Below are 20395 nucleotides of genomic sequence, written 5' to 3'. Positions count from 1 at the left end.
TTATTTTTATTTATTTATTTATTTGATTTGCCAATTGTTTACAAGATAATAAGTATAAATGTATACATAGTTGTGAATACATGAAATGGTTACATATAAGAAAAATAAAAGAATAAGAGAAACAATAGGACAGGGACGGTAGGCACGTTGGTGCGCTTATGCACGCCCCTACAGACCTCTTAGGAAAGGGGTGAGGTCAATAGTAGACAGTCTAAGGTTAAAGTTTTTGGGGTTTGGGGAAGAGACTACAGAGTCGGGTAGAGTATTCCAGACATTGACCACTCTATTGCTGAAGTCGTATTTCCTGCAATCAAGTTTGGTGCGGTTTACTTTGAGTTTGTATCTATTGTGTGCTCTTGTGTTGTTATGGTTGAAGCTGAAGTATTCATTGACAGGTAGGACATTGCAATGTATGATTTTGTATACCATGCTTAAGTCAGACCGAAGACGGCGTAATTCAAGGTTTTCTAGTTCTAGAATTTCAAGTCTGGTGGCATAAGGTATTCTACAGCGAGTAGAGGAGTGGAGAACTCTTCTTGTGAAATATTTCTGGACTTTCTCAATTGTGCTAATATCAGATACGTAGTGTGGGTTCCAGACTGATGAACTGTATTCGAGTATTGGTCTAGCAAATGTTTTGTATGCTCTGGTTAGTAGTGTGATATTACCAGAGAAAAAGCTACGTAGGATTAGGTTAACAACTCTTAATGCCTTTTTGGCTATGTAGTTGCAGTGTGCTCTAGCACTTAGATCATTAGAGGTGAGTATTCCAAGGTCCTTTACAGAGCTTGGGTCATCAACAAGATCTTGACTATTCAGCTTGTATTTTATTTTCTGATTTTTTTTGCCAATATGTAAGACAGAGCATTTATTTGTTGAGATTTGAAGTTGCCATTTGTTTGACCATTCGGATACATAGTCAAGATCTTTTGTAGGGTAGCAGTATTGTCTGTGGTATTGAACAGCTTTACATCATCAGCGAAGAGAACGCAATTGCTCTTAATATGATCACAGAGGTCGTTTATGTAGAGTATGAAGAGAGTTGGTCCTAGAACACTGCCTTGGGGAACACCACTATTGACAGGTACTGGATTTGATAGGCGCTCCCGATTTTGACCATTTGTTGTCTGTTTGACAGGAATGCTTCTATCCAGTTATTCAGTTGTCCAGAGATACCATAGGATTTTATTTTTAGGAGTAGTTTGTCGTGTACCACTGAATCAAAGGCTTTACAGAAGTCTATGTAGATTGCGTCTATTGTTTTGCCCTGGTCGAGTTGTGTCGTCCATATGTTTTTGCAGTGTAAGAGTTGCAGATTACAGGATAGTTTTTTCCTGAAACCAAATTGTTTATTGGAGAGTAGGTTATTTGTCTCTAAGTGAAGGATGATGGATTGGTTAATAATTGATTCCATGACTTTACAGGTGACGCAGCATAAGGAGATTGGCCTGTAGTTTTCAACTAGGCTTGGGTCTCCCTTTTGAAGATGGGGATGACTGTGGCTTGTGACCATAGGTTAGGCAAGGAGCTGGTTCTGAAAGATTTTTCAAAGATTATGCTTAGAGGTTTGGCTATGGCAGTGGATAGCTTTCTTAAGAAGTAGGCACATATTCCATCCGGTCCAATAGATAGAGATGGTTTGAGGTTGCGTATTGCTTTTTCAACATTGTCTTCTGTGAAATCGATATGTATTAGATCATTGTTGTTATCTGTGGTACGGCTAGGAAATATTGGGCATGATCCATTGCTGTTTACAAATACTGAGCCGAAGAATGTGTTAAAGATGTTGGCTTTAATGGTGTCGTCGTTGCAGTCTTTACCATCAGGTCCTATCAAGGGAGGGATGGACCTTGAGTCTTTAGTTTGTTGTTTACAAAATTGTAAAAAGCGCGGGTGGAATTGGTGCTTAGAAGGTTTTCCTCTTGTTTAATGTGATAATTGGTGCATTCGGTCTTTATCTGGTGGCATAGATTTTTGTATCGGTTTTTGAAATTGGCAACGTGACCAGATTTGTTTTTCCGCCAGAGTGATCTCTTTTTGGATTGAAGTTTCCTTATTGATATGGGTAATCTGCTTTTTGTTTTGTTTTGGGAGTTGTTGTTGGTACATATAGTTTGATGACTCTTTTGACTTCAAGTAAAAATATGTTATAATGGTCTTCAACGGTATTGCATCCAGTGAATAGAGATTGCCAATCAAGGGATGAGAGATCGTTGTCTATAAGATCATAGTTGCCTTTTTTGAAGTTACAATAGGGGATTACATCATTGTGGTGATTTTTGTGTGGATGTATGTTGAGACAAAAGTCGATCATATTGTGGTCACTACTGGAAAAGGGTTCTTTAGATTGTATTCCGTAGATTAGGTTCAAACTGTTGCAGAAGATGAGATCGAGGCAGTTGTTTAGTCTAGTGTTGTTGGTTACTAGTTGTTCCAGTCCCAGATTTGTAATAGCATTGTAGAAGGTTGTGTGTATGATTTCAGTTGTACAATCATTTAGGGTCCAGTTAATATGAGGTAGATTGAAATCACCAAGAAGGATAAAAGGGTATGGGCAGGATGCAGCCCATGTTAGTAATGTATTTAGCTTGTTTACATGTTCGATGTCATAATCAGGTGCTCTGTAACATAGTAAGAATCGAATTGTGATATTTGAGGATAGTTCACAGATGATGGTCTCAGGAAGGGCAAACTCCTGGGTAACTTGGATATTTTTTAGATGTAAGGATTTTTATAGAATATAGCAACTCCACCTCCTCGACGATTTTCACGATCTGATCTGTAAACATGATAGTCTCTTACTGTGGTAATGGAGTCGGGAGAGATGCATTGAGCCATGTTTCACAGACAAATATAATGTCGAAGTTAGCCATATTTAGGAGGAAGAGAAATTCAGGTATTTTATTCACGAGGCTTCTTGCATTGAGTAGTTTGCATTTAAGGCCGGCAGTAGTTGGAATTGAGGTAGTTGGGGGCGTGCGTGCCTAGTCTTGGGTGATGGTGGATGGGTTGAGGTAGGGTTGTGGTTGAGGGTAAAAGCTGAGTATTGGGTTGAGTGGTTTACTTTTGATACAGTCAGCATGGTAGTCAATGTACAGGTCCTTCTCTCCATTATCTAGACGGTTTTTGAGTTCGATGCGGAGTGCACGGGAGCGGGCACGTTGCTGTATGGTTAGGTCAGGCGGCAACGGAGGTTCTTATGGATGGTGTTGGTTTTGGCGAGTGAGTTTATAGTATAAATGAATTTACGTTTGCTTGATTCATTTTTGCAAATGACCCTGCACAAGCGTGGGGCCACAGAGCCATCTCTATTTTTGAGCTCTCGGTCAATGCGGAAATGTCAAGTATTTCATCAGCGGAGATGGTTGATGCTTGATAATTTCTGATGATGTTTCGGACAGTTGTGATGTCATCATTGACATTGATGTCTTCTAGACCAAATAAGATGGCGTTTGGGCGTTTCCGTTCACGCTCAACGGCTTCTCTGATGAGAATTGGGATATCAATATTTGTCTGGGTTGTGTTTATTTGTGGATTGGGTTGTGGATTGGATTGTGGTTGATTGGTAGAGATGTGGTTAGTAGCTATTGGATGTTCAGGTTTTGCGTTGTGTCCTTTTTTTCAAGGTTGGATATTCTTTCTTTTACGGCGTCCAGGATGCTACTATGATGTTGAGGGATGTTGTAATGGTTTCGATGGTAGGGGATGTTTCAATGGTTTCAATGGTATCAACTCTTTCAGGCAGATCCAGTTTGGGTCTGCATGATTTGCAGATATGTGGAAACTCATTGGATGATTTTAGGTATTGAATCATCTGCTCAGGTAATCCCAAGCAGTCATGATGAGTGTATTTTTTACACAGAGAACATTTGATGGAGTTTTCATTAACCTTTAGATTTTTGTAGCATTTAAGGCATGTGCAGGAGTCTTGTGGTTCATTGGTGGGGATCATCTTCTCTTTAGGTTGTGGTTTGACGTAGGATTTTCCTTTTGGCATGGTAGGATTGTTAAAATAGTACGTTGATTGAATTAATTAGAGGAACAATTTTGGGTAATCTATATAGCCAATATTATATCAAACAATCAATTGCAGTAATCTCTCAAGTCAGATAATATTCCTGAGCAACAATCAGCCTGAATAGTTAATTACTCTAATCATTAATCAATTAATTACACTAATCATTAACCACACTGTTCATTTAAATTCACTAGATCAATGATTTTGCTATTCAATTAAATTACATGAATTTTGATCTTTTAAACTAGTCAGTAATCACACTATTTGCACTAAACACTCTAATCACACTAATCAATTAAAAACAATAAATCAGTTAAACCATTAATAAAATATTTTATAGAAATTGATTATCTAATCGTTGATATAGCTGATGAGATAGAAAAGTTGTAAGATTTGAGGTAATGAGGTAGTATTAAGAGTCTGCAAGGAACGGTTAATTGCTTAACTGGCAGAGAGGAATTTATCGCTGTTTGAAAAGCAGATCGTTATTACTCTGTAAACAGGAAGTTGTAACACAATGATCCAAGGGTTTTTATCTGAGTGAAGGAAAAATTGAACAGCTCACAGGAAACTATTTGTTTTTGTTTTCCCTTGATGAATGAGATGGCCCTCGCCCGCTTGCCTTTGCGCCTCCGGGCTGTTTGTTAGCACTCTTTCGCTGGTCGTGAGAACGCTCGCTTTGTGCCACGAACGAATCTTTGTATCTTTTGAAAGGCCAGCAATCCGCCAAACATTTACTCTAAACTAGTTCTATTCGAGTCTGAGTCCCGAGGGCGCCAAGCAGAGATCGCGCCTGCAGTCCTCACTTTCTCTTGGGGGAGATGATTCTGCCGGCCCTTCCCGATCGTTTCCCGGCACTTTCACTTTCCCCTCTGGGGCTGTTTCCTTTCCGCGCCGCGAATGGGCTCAGCGCCGAAGAAATCGCCTCCTTCCCGGGAGAAGCAGCAAAGAACTCGGAAGTCCAAGAAATGCAAAATCCTCGCTGGGAACCCCTCGCGCTTGTTGTCAGCACATTCAACTATGTAATGAACAAAGTATTTAATAAGAATATTTCATTCATTCAGATCTAGGATGTCTTATTTTTGTGCTCCCTTTATTTTTTTGAGCAGTGTATTTAGATTTCAGCAAGGCATTTGACAAAGTAGACCACAACCTACTTCTTAGTAAGCTTGAAAAAAGTGGAATAGATAGCACTAGATGGACTCGCAACTGGCTGACAAACTGTACTCAACGAGTAGTCCTTAATGTGTCGAAGTATACATGGAGGGAAGTAAGCAGTGGGGTGCCACAAGGTTCCGTCTTAGGCCCAGTACTCTTCAATATCTTCATTAATGACTTAGATGATGGAATAGAAGGGGAACTTACCAAATTTGCAGATGATACTAAGCTGGCAGGAATAGCTAACACCCAAGAAGATAGGCTCAAGATCCAGATGGATCTTGACAGACTAGAACACAGGGCCGTATCTAACAAAATGAAAGTCAATGTAGAGAAAAGTAAAGTCCTACACTTAGGCAAGAAAAACCAGAAGTACACATATAGACTGGGTGAAACCAGGCTCAATAGCAGTAACTGTGAGAGGGATCTTGGAGTCTTAGTGGACAACCAACTAAACATGAACCAGCAATGTGCAGCAGCTGCCAAAAAAGCTAATGCAATCCTAAGTTGCATTAACAGAGGGATACAATTGAGATCAAGTGATATACTAATACCACTCTATAAAGCCTTAGTAAGACCACACCTAGAGTACTGCATCCAGTTTTGTTCACCACATTATAAAACAGATGTTGAGACTCTACAAAAAGTACAGAGAAGAGCAACCAGGATGATTCGGGGACTGGAGACTAAAACATATGAAGAACGGTTGCAAGAACTGGGCTTGGCTAGTCTAGTGAAGAGAAGGACCAGGGGAGACAGGATAGCAGTCTTCCAATATTTGAGGGGCTGCCACAGGGAGGAAGGGGTGAAGCTATTTTCTAAAGCTCCTATAGGCCAGACAGGGAATAATGGATGGAAACTGAACAAGGAGACATTTAACCTGGAAATAAGGAGAAACTTTCTGACAGTGAGAACAATCAACCAATAGAACAGCTTGCCCTCGGAAGTTGTGGGAGCACCATCACTTGAGACCTTCAAGAAGAGATTGGACTCCCATCTGTCAGAAATGGTGTAGGGTCTCCTGCTTGGGTGGGGGGTTGGACTAGATGACCTATAAGGTCTCTTCCAACTCTGATTATCTGTTATCTGTCAGACGCTTGGCAACTGACTGAGGTTTATGACAGTTGTAGTGTCCCCGGGGTCACATGATCACTTTTTGTGACCTTCTGAACAAGTAAAGTTAATGGGGAAACCAGATTAATTTAATAACTGTGTTACTGACTTAAAACTGCAGTGATCCATTTAACAACTATGGCAAGAAAATTCATCAAATGAGGAAAAATTCACCTAACCAATTTCTCACTTAGCAACATACATTTTGAGTTGTAGTTGTAAGCCAAGGGCTACGTGTATATGAATAGTCTTCCATTGCTCTTTCCTAATTGTCTATTAATATCAGTAAAAAAAGTTCAGAAGCAGAGTATTTTGAAAACATATTGCAGGTTGCAAAAGGAGGTCTCACCTTGAGGGAGGTCTCTTATATTGTATCATATTAAAATTATAATAAGTGTGATGTAATTAAAAGAAATAATTGCACATCATGTAAAAGAGCACTGACACATCTGCAAAAGCCGAGGACTTTGGCACACAAATTAGTAAGGAATTGATAATTTATTGGGAATATGATATAAGTTTGCCAGTGAGTTGCAGAGAGTTTTAAGCCTGTCACAGATATAAGCATTATAAAATGGTATGAACACATGAGCTCAGATGCTCAGAAAGCAATAACGATCAGTCTTTGTATTGCTTGGGAATAAACAAATTGCTGAATGGAAAATCATTTATTTCTTCCAAAAGTTGTACTATAGGTTTGGGATAGGAAGTAAGGAGATGGATTAAAAATACTTAGTTAATTTAGTTCAGTTGATTTATTTTAGGAGCCAAGCCCATTTTTCTGAATTATTCCCTTTGTGCCTGCTCCTACATGATTTAAAAGTCTTTTTCTCCTAGTCTTCCCAGAGGCTTTTGAGAACATAGAATTGATTGACTGCAGGAGGGAGGAGAAGCGGGGTGGTGGTGGAAATGAACATGCTTAAAATAATTTGGGAGTCAAATTGCAGGCTTTTCTACATGTTTAGTGTAAAGCATAATTGACATTAAATCACATTGGAAGCATATATTTGCAACATTTATCTGAAAATGTATCTATTGTATCACAATAGATACAAACTCAAAGTAAACCGCACCAAACTTGATTGCAGGAAATACGACTTCAGCAATAGAGTGGTCAATGTCTGGAATACTCTACCCGACTCTGTAGTTTCTTCCCAAACCCCAAAAACTTTAACCTTAGACTGTCTACTATTGACCTCACCCCTTTCCTAAGAGGCCTGTAGGGGGCGTGCATAAGCGCACCAACGTGCCTACCGTCCCTGTCCTATTGTTTCTCTTATTCTTTTATTTTTCTTATATGTACCCATTTCATGTATTCACAACTATGTATACATTTATACTTATTATCTTGTAAACAATTGGCAAATCAAATAAATAAAAAATAAATAAAATAAAAATGCAAACTACAGTTGGCAAACACGTTTAGTATTATCACATCCTTTCATATTGTTCAGTGTGCTTGGAAACTACTGTAAATGGATTAATTTAAAACCGAAACACATGTACTTACCCTCACTACAATATAGATACAAAGAGCATGACCACTGGCAGCATCTTAAATGAACAATAATTTAGGACACAGCCACTTCACCGCAGCCTATTAATTTGGATCATTACTGGGTGAAGAACCTTTGATTTGTGTCATCTCTTGTCCTCTGTAAGATTTTGTTTTGTTTTTACTTGTTACTGCTGAAGTTTTTTTTTTTACAAGATGTGAAGATTTTTAAAATACCGTGGAAAGAAATTATATATCTTACTGAATATGATAGCTATCCCAAATTATTTTCCTAGGGATCGAATTTTTCCCATGACTTACATTTCAAGGTCATTCACAGGTTTTGTGTTAGAGAACTGATTAGATGAAATTCAATCAATCTGATACAACATCTGTTATTCCATTGTGGATAAAGAATATAATTTGCAGAGGGTTATATGGGTATTTAGTAGATGCCTATGTTGATCTTTTTAAAAAAATATCTGACTTTTTAATATGTTTATTCATGGCAACGTCATCAAAATTAGTCTTGCAATATAATTTGTATTTTAACCAAGCTGTTTATTCTTTCATTATTTCTGATCCGGAAGGTAACAATTTGGACTTACTTTATTGCTAATATTTTTTATTTCTTTTTTTCTAAATGAATAGGCTAGTAATTTTTTTGGTTTATTTGCATATTCAAAGTTTTTCTGTTTATTTATTTCTCTTTTCAACAGAAAAGAATACACGTAGTTCAGTATGAACTGGAGTTCTAGGTTCTCTTTGAGCTTGATTGCTAGCAGATGTTTCATTACCCAACTAGGTAACTGTCAGGGTTCTGACAATCACCCCCATTCAAATTATGAGTCTCTTGCTGCATCTTTCAGAGTTTTAAAAAAACCATTTATTAGGAGTGAACATGTTGGCGTTACCTGGGTGCAGCTGACACTGAGACGCATCATTCATCTCACCCTTGACCCTGGTCTTCCCCCACCCCCTGGATGTATATTCTCCAATGGGATACATCCATAGCCAAGAGTCATCAATCATGCCCTCCAGTAATAATCTTGTGCGCCAGAAGCTTCGGCTGCCTAGCAATTATCTATGAAAATATTTAAGGTATGCATTACTCCCCCCTCCCTTTCTGCTGACAACTCTAAAAGACCAGAGAACTATTTTTGAGTTGGCAGTAAAATTATCAGTGCTAGGAAGTGTTTGGTTAACTTCCTGTTTACAAACAGTAGTTTTTGCCTTGTCATTGTTAGTGAGGGTGGGGTCTTTGATTTCCTGTTTTTCTTTTAAGGATTGGACTGAATTCAATGTTTCAGTTGGATTTGAAAAGGCAGCATAGGGAATGTATCAACATATTTCAACTCCGGTGTTGGAGAAATTTCCTGATAAGGCCGCACATAGCCAAGAAAAAAAAAAAATAGACCATATCAGTCCAAAATTCTCATGTGAGACCGAAATGAACAGGCCCAAATGATATTTTGGACACATTATGCAAAATTCCAGCTCTTGCTTTTGGGAAATACTGGGAAAAGTGAAAGAAAAAAAGGAAGGGAGGAGGGAGGAAAAGGATGTGTGTGACCAGAAAGAAGCAAGGATTTTATTACAGCAGTGACGAATGTGCCATTGGAGGATTTGAAGGAGCAGGCTGGGAACAGGTTATCATAGAGAAGGTCTATCTATATAATCCAGGGATGCCCAACCTTGGCAACTTTAGAAGTCCACAGGTCTTTAAGTTGCCAAGTTTAGATACCCTGAAGTAATCTCTAAAAATTGACAGTAATTTGATAGCACATAATCAATACCTAACATTGCATATATTTATATATGTGCATATCCAAGGCCAGCATATTGTTGGAGTTGAAGGGGTTTATGATCAAGATGGTTCCCAAGACCCCTACTGCACATTTCCTTTTTTTAACCTTTTGGTGATAATTTTATCCAAGATTACATTAAATAGATACAATTAATATAAACTATAAAAAGTAAAAAAGAAAATCACAAAAAAATTGAAAGAGATAATTTTCTCCTTTATCCCAGCAAGTATAAATAACTTTAACAACTTATCCACATCTCTTAAAATCAACAATCTCTTCACCCTATACATCATCTCATTCTCTATTAATAAATATTTAAAGCCTCATCATCCATCCTAATAAGCAAAAGTCCATTAAGGGTTACCAGAAATAGCAACATATCTATTATAAACTTGATCTAATAAACCCATGTGAATTCCTTCCTTTGACATTTATATCTCATTTTCTATCTACAAACAAATCCCCTAAACCTCATCATTCAAATCTAGTCAATAAAGATCCAATAAAAATTGCAAGATAACAGCATAACTGTTTTAACCTTAATCTAATAATTTTAAAATGCAATAAATGAGTTCTTTCTCATATACCTCTTATCTCTAAACAAAACCTTAAATCAACCATCCTCCAAATTACAGTCTGATTTCCAAGTTATAATAGATGGAAATGTGGACCTTTTCTCTAAACAAATCACTGCGATAATTTTATCTCTTTTATGGGCACATCAAACTAAGAAAATGCTCTATTGGCACATTCAATTTTTAATCCTATGCAGTTATATTTTGAAAAGGTTCATTAAAATCAAAACCAGTGAGGGTGACTTCTGACAAACTACATCTAGGACTGGCTGTTAAACTTTGGAAATTCAAATATATTCCAGTGTTAAGGATTATGAATACGAGTGAGAGGGATTATTTATGCGTGTGCATGCACTATCAAACATCAAATGTTTTAAATCATATTTTTAAAATGAGGGGATGAAATTTTTCCCAGACAAGATATAACATAAACAGACCAAATTCAACACTATTTGTTATATTTTTACAGGCTGTCAAGATATAGATGTATACTTTGCTCAGTGTTAAAACATATGCAACAGAAGAATTCTAAATTCAGCCAACCAAGGGCTTTTTGCAAAGAATAAGAAAAAAAAAGATTTTTTTAAAAATGCTATCCCTTTCTTTTCCCACCTGACTTGGTTATACTTCTGCTTTTTAAAAAACATCTTATCCACCAAATATTTTTAAGAAGAATTTTTATTGCTTCACCTGGTGAAGATCAGTCATCACTTCTATCAAGAAGCTTTAGATATATATTAATTTTCCAGAATGCCAAGCCACACTCACTTTGGTTTTCAGATGAAGGAAAATACTTACCAATAATATGAGATACTGCTCTATCTGTCATAGGCACTCAGATAAGAACCTGCCTCCCTCCTTAATTGTAATCATTAATATAAAATTAACCCAATTGCTATAACCACATTGTTACCAGTGTTGTTATTTATTATATACACTATTCATTTGTAGCTATGTATTTCATTGGGTTTGTTTGTGTTCTATAGATGTATGGAGATATGAACAATATTGAATGAAGCTGAAGTTTATGAGACCACTTCAAAGCAGGCCAATGAGGCAAAAGAGTTTGTCTTGCAGTTTTTGCAGTGCAAACATACCAAAGTGGAGATAATTAAGAAAACTTAACAAGGAATGGTTCTCAAAACATGGGATTATTTCATGAGAATTGGATGATAACGAAGTAGGGTAGTATCAGGAAGTATACGAATTGGATTCATCAAGCTTAGTTAAAAAGGAATTGGAGGCTAAAACATTTGAAGAATGGTTGCAGGAATTGGATATGTCTAATCTGAAGAAAAGAAGGACTGCAGTGACATGATAGTAGTGTTCCAATATCTAAGGGGCTGGCACAGAGAAGAGGGATCAACCTGTTCTCCAAACATTTGAAGGCAGAACAAGAAGCAATGGATAATAAAGGAGAGAACCAACCTAGAACTAAGGAGAAATTTCTTGATAGTAAGAACAATTAATCAGTGGAACAACTTGCCTCCAGAAATTGTGGATGCTCCTATACTGGAGGTTTTCAAGAAGAGGTTGGAGAACGATTTGTCTGAAATGGTATAGATTTTCCTGCTTGAATAGAATAGAATAACAGAGTTGGAAGGGACCTTGGAGGTCTTCTAGTCCAACCACCTGCCTAGGCAGGAAACCCTACACCACTTCAGACAAATGAGCAGGGAACCAGACTAGAAGACTTCCCTTCTAACTCTGTTATTCTATTAGAAAGTCTAAAACTGAATGGGAACTGTAGTCCTTTGAACTCATCACAGAGACCGTGGCATTGGTCATTTCTCTAGGCACGCTTCCACTTCAATAGGATTTTTCTGGAACTGTAGCCTAGTCTGAGTTAGGGATAAGGGATAAGTTGTGTATGTAGTGTGTGTGTGTGTGTGTGTGCGTGTGCGTGCATGCATGTGTGTGTGTATGTAAGGGAGAGGGAGAATGAGATTGAAACTTTTAGTTCAGAAAGTATAATAAAAAGTTGTAAACCCCTGTAATTATTTTCATGTCTGGAGAAATGCAAAGAAAAACTAGTAACAGAATAAAGCTCCTTTAAGAAAACAACAGGGCTCTCTTTATGAATTTGTATGGGCAACTTGTTGAGTAAATTTATTTTAATTTTTATAAAATGCCAGTTTAACTGCAAAAGGTATATAGCTATAGCTACATTTTGCTTAACGCTTTAGCGAAGCATTCATTTCCCACCCTCCCCTGGCATGAAAATAGTACTTTTAGAATACTATTAAACTATTATATTGATTTAGAAATGAAAAGTAGAACAACAAATAATAGTCTAAAAAGTCAAGTTAAGATTTGTAATACTTATGTTTTCCTCACAACAAATATCTTCTATTTATTGATTACATAATTAAGCTCATTACAGGCACTAGAAAAGTCAGTAAATTATACTAAATTCCAACTGGAAATCAGACTTCCGGTGGCTATTGATCTTATATTTTTCTTTAATACTGGTGTTGTAATAAAAATGTCTTTGGTTCTGATAAATGTACACATTTATGTATGCTAGTTCCTCCTAAATCCTCTGTGTTAATTTGGAGCATGACAACTTCTATTAATCAGAAATGCTTCATCTAAATGTATACAGCGATTCCCAAATGTAATATTGAAATCAAAGCAAAAAAGTTAGTTAAAAATAAATTTGAATGAGCTTCAGGATAGATATGATTTTTTTTTTTTTTGCTTTTCCAGAAAATGTTTATTACCTCTTTTGGTTTTTGAAATTAATGGGTCTCACTGAAAGTTCTTAATTGAAGTCATATTTATCAAAAGTAATTGCCTTGATGCATGTTAAAATTAGCGCTCTAAAATGAAGGAATTATTTCTATGCTTTGTAGACTCAAAAGTTTCCTGGGACATTTTTTTAAATGTAAAGGATAAAAACAATTATTTATTATATTAAGATTTATAACAGGAAATCGGAATAACCTACGTCTATTGCAACTATATCTTAGTTTAAACAAAACATATGTTGCAGTCACATCTTTCTAATTCTCCATTACATTATCCCCTCTCCATCACCTAGTTGAAGTAACATATGTACAATACACTTTAATTCACACTTACCTTTGCTTCCTTGAACTTGGAGTGTGAAACAAATTATAAGACACATTAATCCAATTTTGAAACACATGCTTTTTTGTCTCCTAAAAAAAATATCCTTCATAATTTTCATGAGTAGTCATGCAGAAAAAAATGAATTAGGAATGACTTAACAAGAGATTTCCCTTTAAAGTAAGGGAGTAAAATGCCCAAATCTCCTACCAGTTGACTTTTTAGAAAATGGGCTTCCAAATATATATTTTACAATGTCATCTAGTCCAGTGTATAATAACAGATGTGGCATATAAGTACTGAGCAAATTCTCAAGCCAACATTTCTAAGCCAAGGGAATGGAAGTAGGAATGGAGTAATAATTCTGAGAGAGTGACAAAGTTTGAACAATAAAGCAGTGTCTGTTTCTGGAATAAGCTCTTTATCTGCTGCTCAGACATAATCCCTCTTATGGTCCAGCTGAAAGAACTACCTTCATCTTATTAACCTTCTGGAGTGTCATCTGTCAGCCTTTTTTTTTAGTAGACCCCAGTAAACAATAGAAGTCTTCTTCTATTGATGATTACTTGCCTTTGGACATTCAAGCCATGTGGCTTATGTTACTCTGAGAAGCTCTGACAAGTGACAATGGCAGAAAAGTGTGTTATTGCAAGAGAAGGATTCATAGCTAATGAAATCCCTCCAGCAAGGTACTGTGTGCAGCTTTTCAATTTGAAAGCTGGGAAAAGGCTGTCTTAAGCATTGTCCAAACAAAGAATGTCATTCCTTGGCAGAAAAGCTGTGGAGCAATCAACATATGTTCCAAATTAGAGAGGGGAGTACAGAGGGGATGGTGATTGACGTAGAAGGGAGGTTGATGCAAATTGTGCATTAGTTATACCCTTTCCTGGACCAACAGACCCTGTTCACAGTCACTCACTCCCTAATCTATGTCTTGACCACTGTAATGCACTTTACATGGGCCTATCCTTGAAAAGTATTTGGAAGCTTCAATTGATGTAAAATGAAATGATCTGCATGGTTTTACGCAAGTCTAGATTTGCCCATGTTACTTCTCTTTTGCTGCATTGGTTGCCAATTTGCTTTCAGGTCCAATTCATGGTGATAGTTATCACTTATATGGCTTGAGGCCAAGTTATTTGGAAGACTCCTGTTTCCCAATTATGATTTATCCAACTGATCAGATCAGATAGGCAATGTTTGGGTTAGAAGGACCACCTAGTGGGACTAAGAAGAGCCTTTTCTGTGGTGGCTTCCTCCCTCCCTATGGAACATCATCCCTGCAGAGATAAGACTAGCCTGTCCTTGATGCTCTTCTGAAAGGTCCCAAAAGACATGGTTTTGCCAGTGGGCCTGGGGAATCTCACGTTGATATGGACTCCATAAAGTGGTTTGTTTGAATGCTGTCTCCAGGAGATTGGTGGTATATTGGGTTTTGTATTTGAAGTTTTATTCCTGTAAACTACTCAGAGCTGGGTGGCTATATAAATTTCTTAAATAAACAAATAAGAAGAAACATGTCTTGAAGCCTTTGCAAAATGATTTCTTGATACAGCTAGGCCAATTATAATTTATCTGAGACTTAGAATTTTGACAGGTCAGAGTTATTTTTATTTAGTTGAAAATGGATTGAACCATTTCCAGAAAATCAGAAAGAAACAAAAATAGAGTTTTCAATGTCCTGCACGTCTGGCTTGTTCTGACTAGCCTTTGTGTTTTTAGATTATTTACCGGAAACAAGAATTGTTACTTGAAGCAAAAACAACAAAGTTTTCAATTTGCCTTTCATTTTATGTTATCCTTTTGTAACCTCAAAGAGTATCCGTTTTAGCTTTCCAAGCAAATCTTTTCATTGCAATTCTAGAAATAAAGAAGTTTGCTGTACAGTAACAAATGGATGAGGTGAATAACAGAAGCAGATTCTTTTGACTTGTATGCACTAGAGAGTAAAACTAGCACTATAATTATGGGAACATGTACTGTTTTCTGTCAATCTCCATACCACAATGAAATATGCAGATCCCAATCTGAAAAAAAACAAGGACCAAGTTATATATTTTTTGCAGCTTCTGATCTTTTGTATAACATAGGAATTGTCAAGGAGTGTTACCTCGGAAACTACAGTGAATGGATTTTCTAGCAGCACTAAATGTCCTTTTCAAGATAAATGCTTGCTCTGTCACCGTTAGAAGACAATTTAATGAAGAAAGTGAAAAAAATATTATCATGAAAAAAACATAAAAAATTGTCATGGAAAAATTCAAAAAGATTTGACTCCCTAATTTAGTAATGCATAGAAGAACCCTAATTCAATGTTTGTTTGTTTGTTTTTTGTACATATGTATGTATGCATGTATGCATGCACGCACACATGTATGTATGTATGTATGAGTGGTGAAATGCTCCTGGTTTGGCCTGGTTCAGCCGAACTGGTAGTAACAAAAAAGCTCTGACGATCAGCTAAGAGGAAAAAGAAGAGAAAAGCACAGGATTGGCCCTCATACCTACCCCTGCACTTTTCTGTTCTTTATCCTCTCAGCTGATTGGCACGGCAGAGCCTCAGCTGGTGCTTGGAAAGCTGTGCATGTGCAGTGCACGATCACCGAACCAGTAGGGAAACTGGTAGAATCCCACCACTGGTATGTATGTATGTATGTATCAAGGTTGACTCAGCCTTCCATCCTTCCAAATTGGGTAAAATGAGGACCCACATTGTTGGGGGCAATATGCTGACTCTGTAAACCACTTAGAGAGGGCTATCAAGCACTGTAAAGCAGTATATAAGTCTAAGTGCTATTGCTCTGTGTGTGTGTGTGTAGAGATGATAGATAGAGCATATACAGTAGAGCAGGGATGTCAAACTGGATTTCTTCGAGGGCTGGATCAGCATTGTACTTCTCCAAGGGCCGGCTGGGGGCAAGACAGACACCTCCTGCAGTACCCTGCCGGCCAAAACATGTCCCATTTTTGTGAGGCCCCCCTGCCCTCCCTGCCCTGTTTTGGCTGCCAGAATGCTGCACGAGGCCATCCAGACTGAAAATGGGGAATGGGGTGTGCACCTGTGCCCTATTTTGGCTGCCAGAGGCACCACAGGCTGATACTTTGCTATTTCCAGGCCGGCCTCATGGGCCACATTTAAGCACCCTGTGGGCAGGATCCAGCCCATGGGCCTTGAGTTTGACACCCCTGATATAGACAGGTAGTGAACATTAATATGTATGATTAAAACACAATATTTTCCAATTCCTACTTACTACCTTTTCCATTCTTGTTATATGTGAGCTAAGCAAACTCAAAATAAAAATATTTATAATGATGATTTAAAGAAAAGTCAAGTTGTGTGGCTAATTGGTAAGTTAACTTGGATATAAAGACCATTGAATTCATTTTGGTTTACCTGACATAGGTAAGATTGGATGGTATGTCTTTTTCAAGTGGGATTTATACATCAAAAACTAGTTGTAAACTTCATATATTTTGCAATATCACCTCCACACTTTCATTTAACAATAATAAAAATAAACAAGTAACCAAATGTGATGACTGCCATTGTGGAAATAAACAAGAAAGATAAACACTTAGCTTAAGCAATGTTGCCAAGGGATAGTAGTTTTTTTAAAGTGACTGCTATGTTTAATTATGGATCACTGCTAATGGATCTTAACAGATATTCTGTTTGGCTTGCTGTCAAATATAATCATGTATTTTAAAAAGGCAAAATATTGATTGGCTGAGGTTTGAAAGCTTGGTAAGCTTAAAAAGGCAGGACTTTCACTCCTTCATCTGAGTTTATACATATATGAATGCGCACCAGAGTATTTTGTTCGCCACTATGAAGAATCCAGTAAACTCTTTGAACTAAGACATCTCTGCAAATGGAACAAAGCAAAAGGAAGCAAGGGACCCTTTACTCAACTTGCTGATGGCAGAGCCCTGGTGCTGCAGTGTTTAGAATGCAGTATTGCAGGCAATATCTGCCCGCAGCCTGGAATTTGTTCCTGGCTGACTCAGCTTTCCACCCTTCTGAGGTCAGTAAAATGAAGACACAGATTGTTGGGGGCAATGTGCAAATAATACTGACATTGTAAACCTTCCAGAGAATGCTGTGAAGCACCACAAGGAAGTATATAAGTCTATTGCTCCTGGTATTTTGAACATTGACTAATTGGCTGTCCTGGTTTTAGATTATAGGATTTTCCTACCAGACTTGGTAGAATAGAAAGTTGAGGAAAGCCACAAGCAAATGTGCCTGTCAAGTTCTTACTTGGTAGTGTTACCCAGTGATCCCCAACCTTTCTTATGCCGCGGCCCGGTATCCCCAACCTTTTTTATGGCGCGGCCCGGCATCGGCATTAGCTGGGCGCCGCCATCCTTTTGATGAAAAAGTGCTTCCGGTGACCTCACCGGAAGCACTTTTTCATCAAAAAGATGGTGGCGCCAGCGCTCGGTGAGCTTTTCTGGGTAGAAATGGCTTTACCCGGAAAAGCTCACGAGAAAGCGCCGCCATCTTTGATGAAAAAGTGCTTCCGGTGAGCTTTCTACCCGGAAAAGCTCACCGGAAGCACTTTTTCATCAAAAAGATGGCGGCGCCCAGCAAACCAGAGGCCCGGTAGGACTTGTTCCACGGACCGGTACCGGTCCGCGGACCGGTGGTTGGGGACCCCTGGTGTTACCCTCCATTTTCAAACACCCAACCCAATTAGACAGCCACTATTGGGCCACTTACTTTGTTCCTTCTCTAGTTACCATTCCAAACTCTTTCCAACTATGTGCATTTGAGAGTAGAATCATTGTGGACATATTTATTTGTTATTACAGTTTGGACAGACAGACAGACAGAAAGCAGGGGTGGGCTGCTACTGGTTTGCACTAGTTTGGGTGAACCCTTAGTTCCGGCAATCGTTTGGCCCCACCCACCCACCCCTGCCCTAGTCTGTCCTATATTTCTGTGATTTGTGCGGCACAGCAGTTTTACTCATGTAAAACTGTAGTAGAAGGTATGTTTTAGAGATGAAAATGGGCGATTGTCAAGTGCTGCGCATGCTCACCAAACCAATTGTTACACCAGTTGAATCACACTACTGGAAAGAAGACAGCTAGAGTGGAAGGGATAATGCCACACATACAAATACCGCACTATTTTTTTTAAAAAAAAATCCAAGTTCTATAAATTAAAATATAAGCAAGACAAAAAAAAAAAAAAAAAAGGCAGCCTGGATAAACTAACAAACAGCAGAAGAAATCTTCACAAAAAAAGCACTAGCTTTGGGTTTTCAAAATCTGCCTACAACATAGTCATCGTCACTTGTTCCTGTTGCAGAAATTTGTCCTTGTGACCTGAAAGCTGAAGAGCAGCAGAAAGCACCCGCTAAGCATTTCCTCACTGTCCTCCTTGTCTCATTATATCTGAGCAGAGTTTCTAATTGGAGTTGATGTGAAGCTTTGGAAAGGATGTCTGCCATGGAACATTTATGGACTAAATATTTAATACTGTTTGATCTTTAGCATATGTTGGCTCTGTTACAAATGTGAGAAGCCAAATATCACTTGCATGTGTGAAAGATGCTAAACTTACAGGCAAATTTCTGTTAATTGACAAGTATTCATCTTTATTATTTATTGTCAACACACTCTTACACCAATGCTTGAAAATAAAGTTAAAGGTTTTAAGCAATTAACCTTCTTCCCTTCACCATTTCCAGGGAAATTTAGAGAATATATGAAGAAAATCCTTAATGAACATCTATTACCCTGGATGGCTTACTAGTTGGAGATAACCATCAATGCCACACTCAGGCTGGTCTCTGTCTCCATGTTGCTGCACCATGGAGAATTGTGAAGGACATGGAAGATATTGTGGAAGTTTATTCGAATTAACAAGAAGTTTTGATTCAATTCAGAATCAGAAAGTGAGTCACCACAAACTCACATTTTTATGCCAGTTTGGTACTCCATAAAGAGATGGGAAAAAGGGACATGGTGGCTCAGTAGCTAAGACACTGAGTTTGTCGATCAGAAAGGTCGGCAGTTCAGTGGTTCGAATCCCTAGTGCCATATAACGGAGTGAGCTCCTGTTACTTGTCACAGCTTCTGCCAACCTAGCAGTTTGAAAGCATGTGAAAATGCAAGTAGAAAAATAGGGACCACTTTGGTGGGAAGGTAACAGAGTTCCATGTGCCTTCGGCATTTAGTCATGCTGGCCACATGACCATGGAGACGTCTTCAGACAGCTCTGGCTGTTCGGCTTTGTAACAGAGATGAGCACCGCCCCCTAGAGCCGGAAATGACTAGCACATTTGTGTGAGGGGAACCTTTACCTTTACCTTGACCTTAAGGAGATGGGAAGCTACTCTGAAATTACTGAGAAATCAAAACAGTCACAGGTGTTTAACTTGAGTCTATTGAAGCAAGAAAGCTGCTTAGGAGAGAAACACACACACATACACACACACACACACACACAACCCCCCCCCCCCAAGCATATCCATATTTTCTCCAGCCAGTCAAAATTCTCAATTGTCAGGCAATGGACGATCAATGAATTTTTCCATGGAGCACCTACTGAGCTATCACAGAGTCCCAAAGTTGTACAGAATACCATTGTTTGGGAAACAGAGATTTAGAAGGCAGCCACTGATCTCTGTGAATGAAGTGCTGTATAAATGAACAACGCTTTTTTCTAGTTTACTGTGTAATTTTTGTAGAGTTTTCTTTTTTTATTCCTAGTATCATACAAATGAATGCGAACTTGGAAAAAAAGGCATAATCTGAAATGATAGTTGCAAATATTACATCACTCCACTGAACCAGAAACAGCTTTCATACCTATTCCAAATGTCTTAGGGTTTATCCGCCATTTACCTGTCACTTGTAGCAGAGAAGGATTAGCTGGCTGTGGTTAGAGGATATTTCAGAACAGTTGGAGATTGCATAGATCCACCTTGACATTGTAAGTACCTTTATTCCACTCCAGAGTATCTTCCAGTAAGTGCAAATCTCTGCAGATTATGATGTATGGACTAATTTTAGATTAGTCTATACATCATAATTATTTCTACTTCACTTTCAGAAATTCAGTTTCTCTATTTCATTCTGAAAGATCCACCTGTCCAACTTGTTGAGGTTGGTCTTAACTCTTGATGATTACAGTTCTGCT

General features: G+C 38.0%; 1 protein-coding gene across 4 annotated transcripts in view; it reads right to left on the bottom strand.

The window, feature by feature from the left end:
* The window catches only part of IMPG1 (interphotoreceptor matrix proteoglycan 1), a 102905-nt gene extending 89261 nt beyond the window's left edge, over positions 1-13644 (bottom strand). For 3 of the 4 annotated variants that reach the window (XM_087944456.1, XM_087944451.1, XM_087944464.1), the window contains exon 1: positions 13252-13642. In XM_087944456.1, coding sequence (XP_087800582.1) covers positions 13252-13360 — 109 coding nt within the window. In that variant the 5' untranslated portion in view covers positions 13361-13642. Of the gene's footprint in view, positions 1-13251 lie in introns of all 4 variants that reach the window. The other variant, XM_087944470.1, reaches the window with a different exon arrangement.
* Positions 13645-20395: the final 6751 nt, after the last annotated feature.

This window comes from Notechis scutatus, chromosome 1 (genome assembly GCF_049901735.1).
Source record: "Notechis scutatus isolate UNSWTSFEM ecotype Mainland chromosome 1, rNotScu1.2, whole genome shotgun sequence".
Lineage (NCBI taxonomy): Eukaryota > Metazoa > Chordata > Lepidosauria > Squamata > Elapidae > Notechis > Notechis scutatus.
Note: the sequence above shows the minus strand (reverse complement) of the source record. Positions and strands in the feature narration are given on the sequence as shown.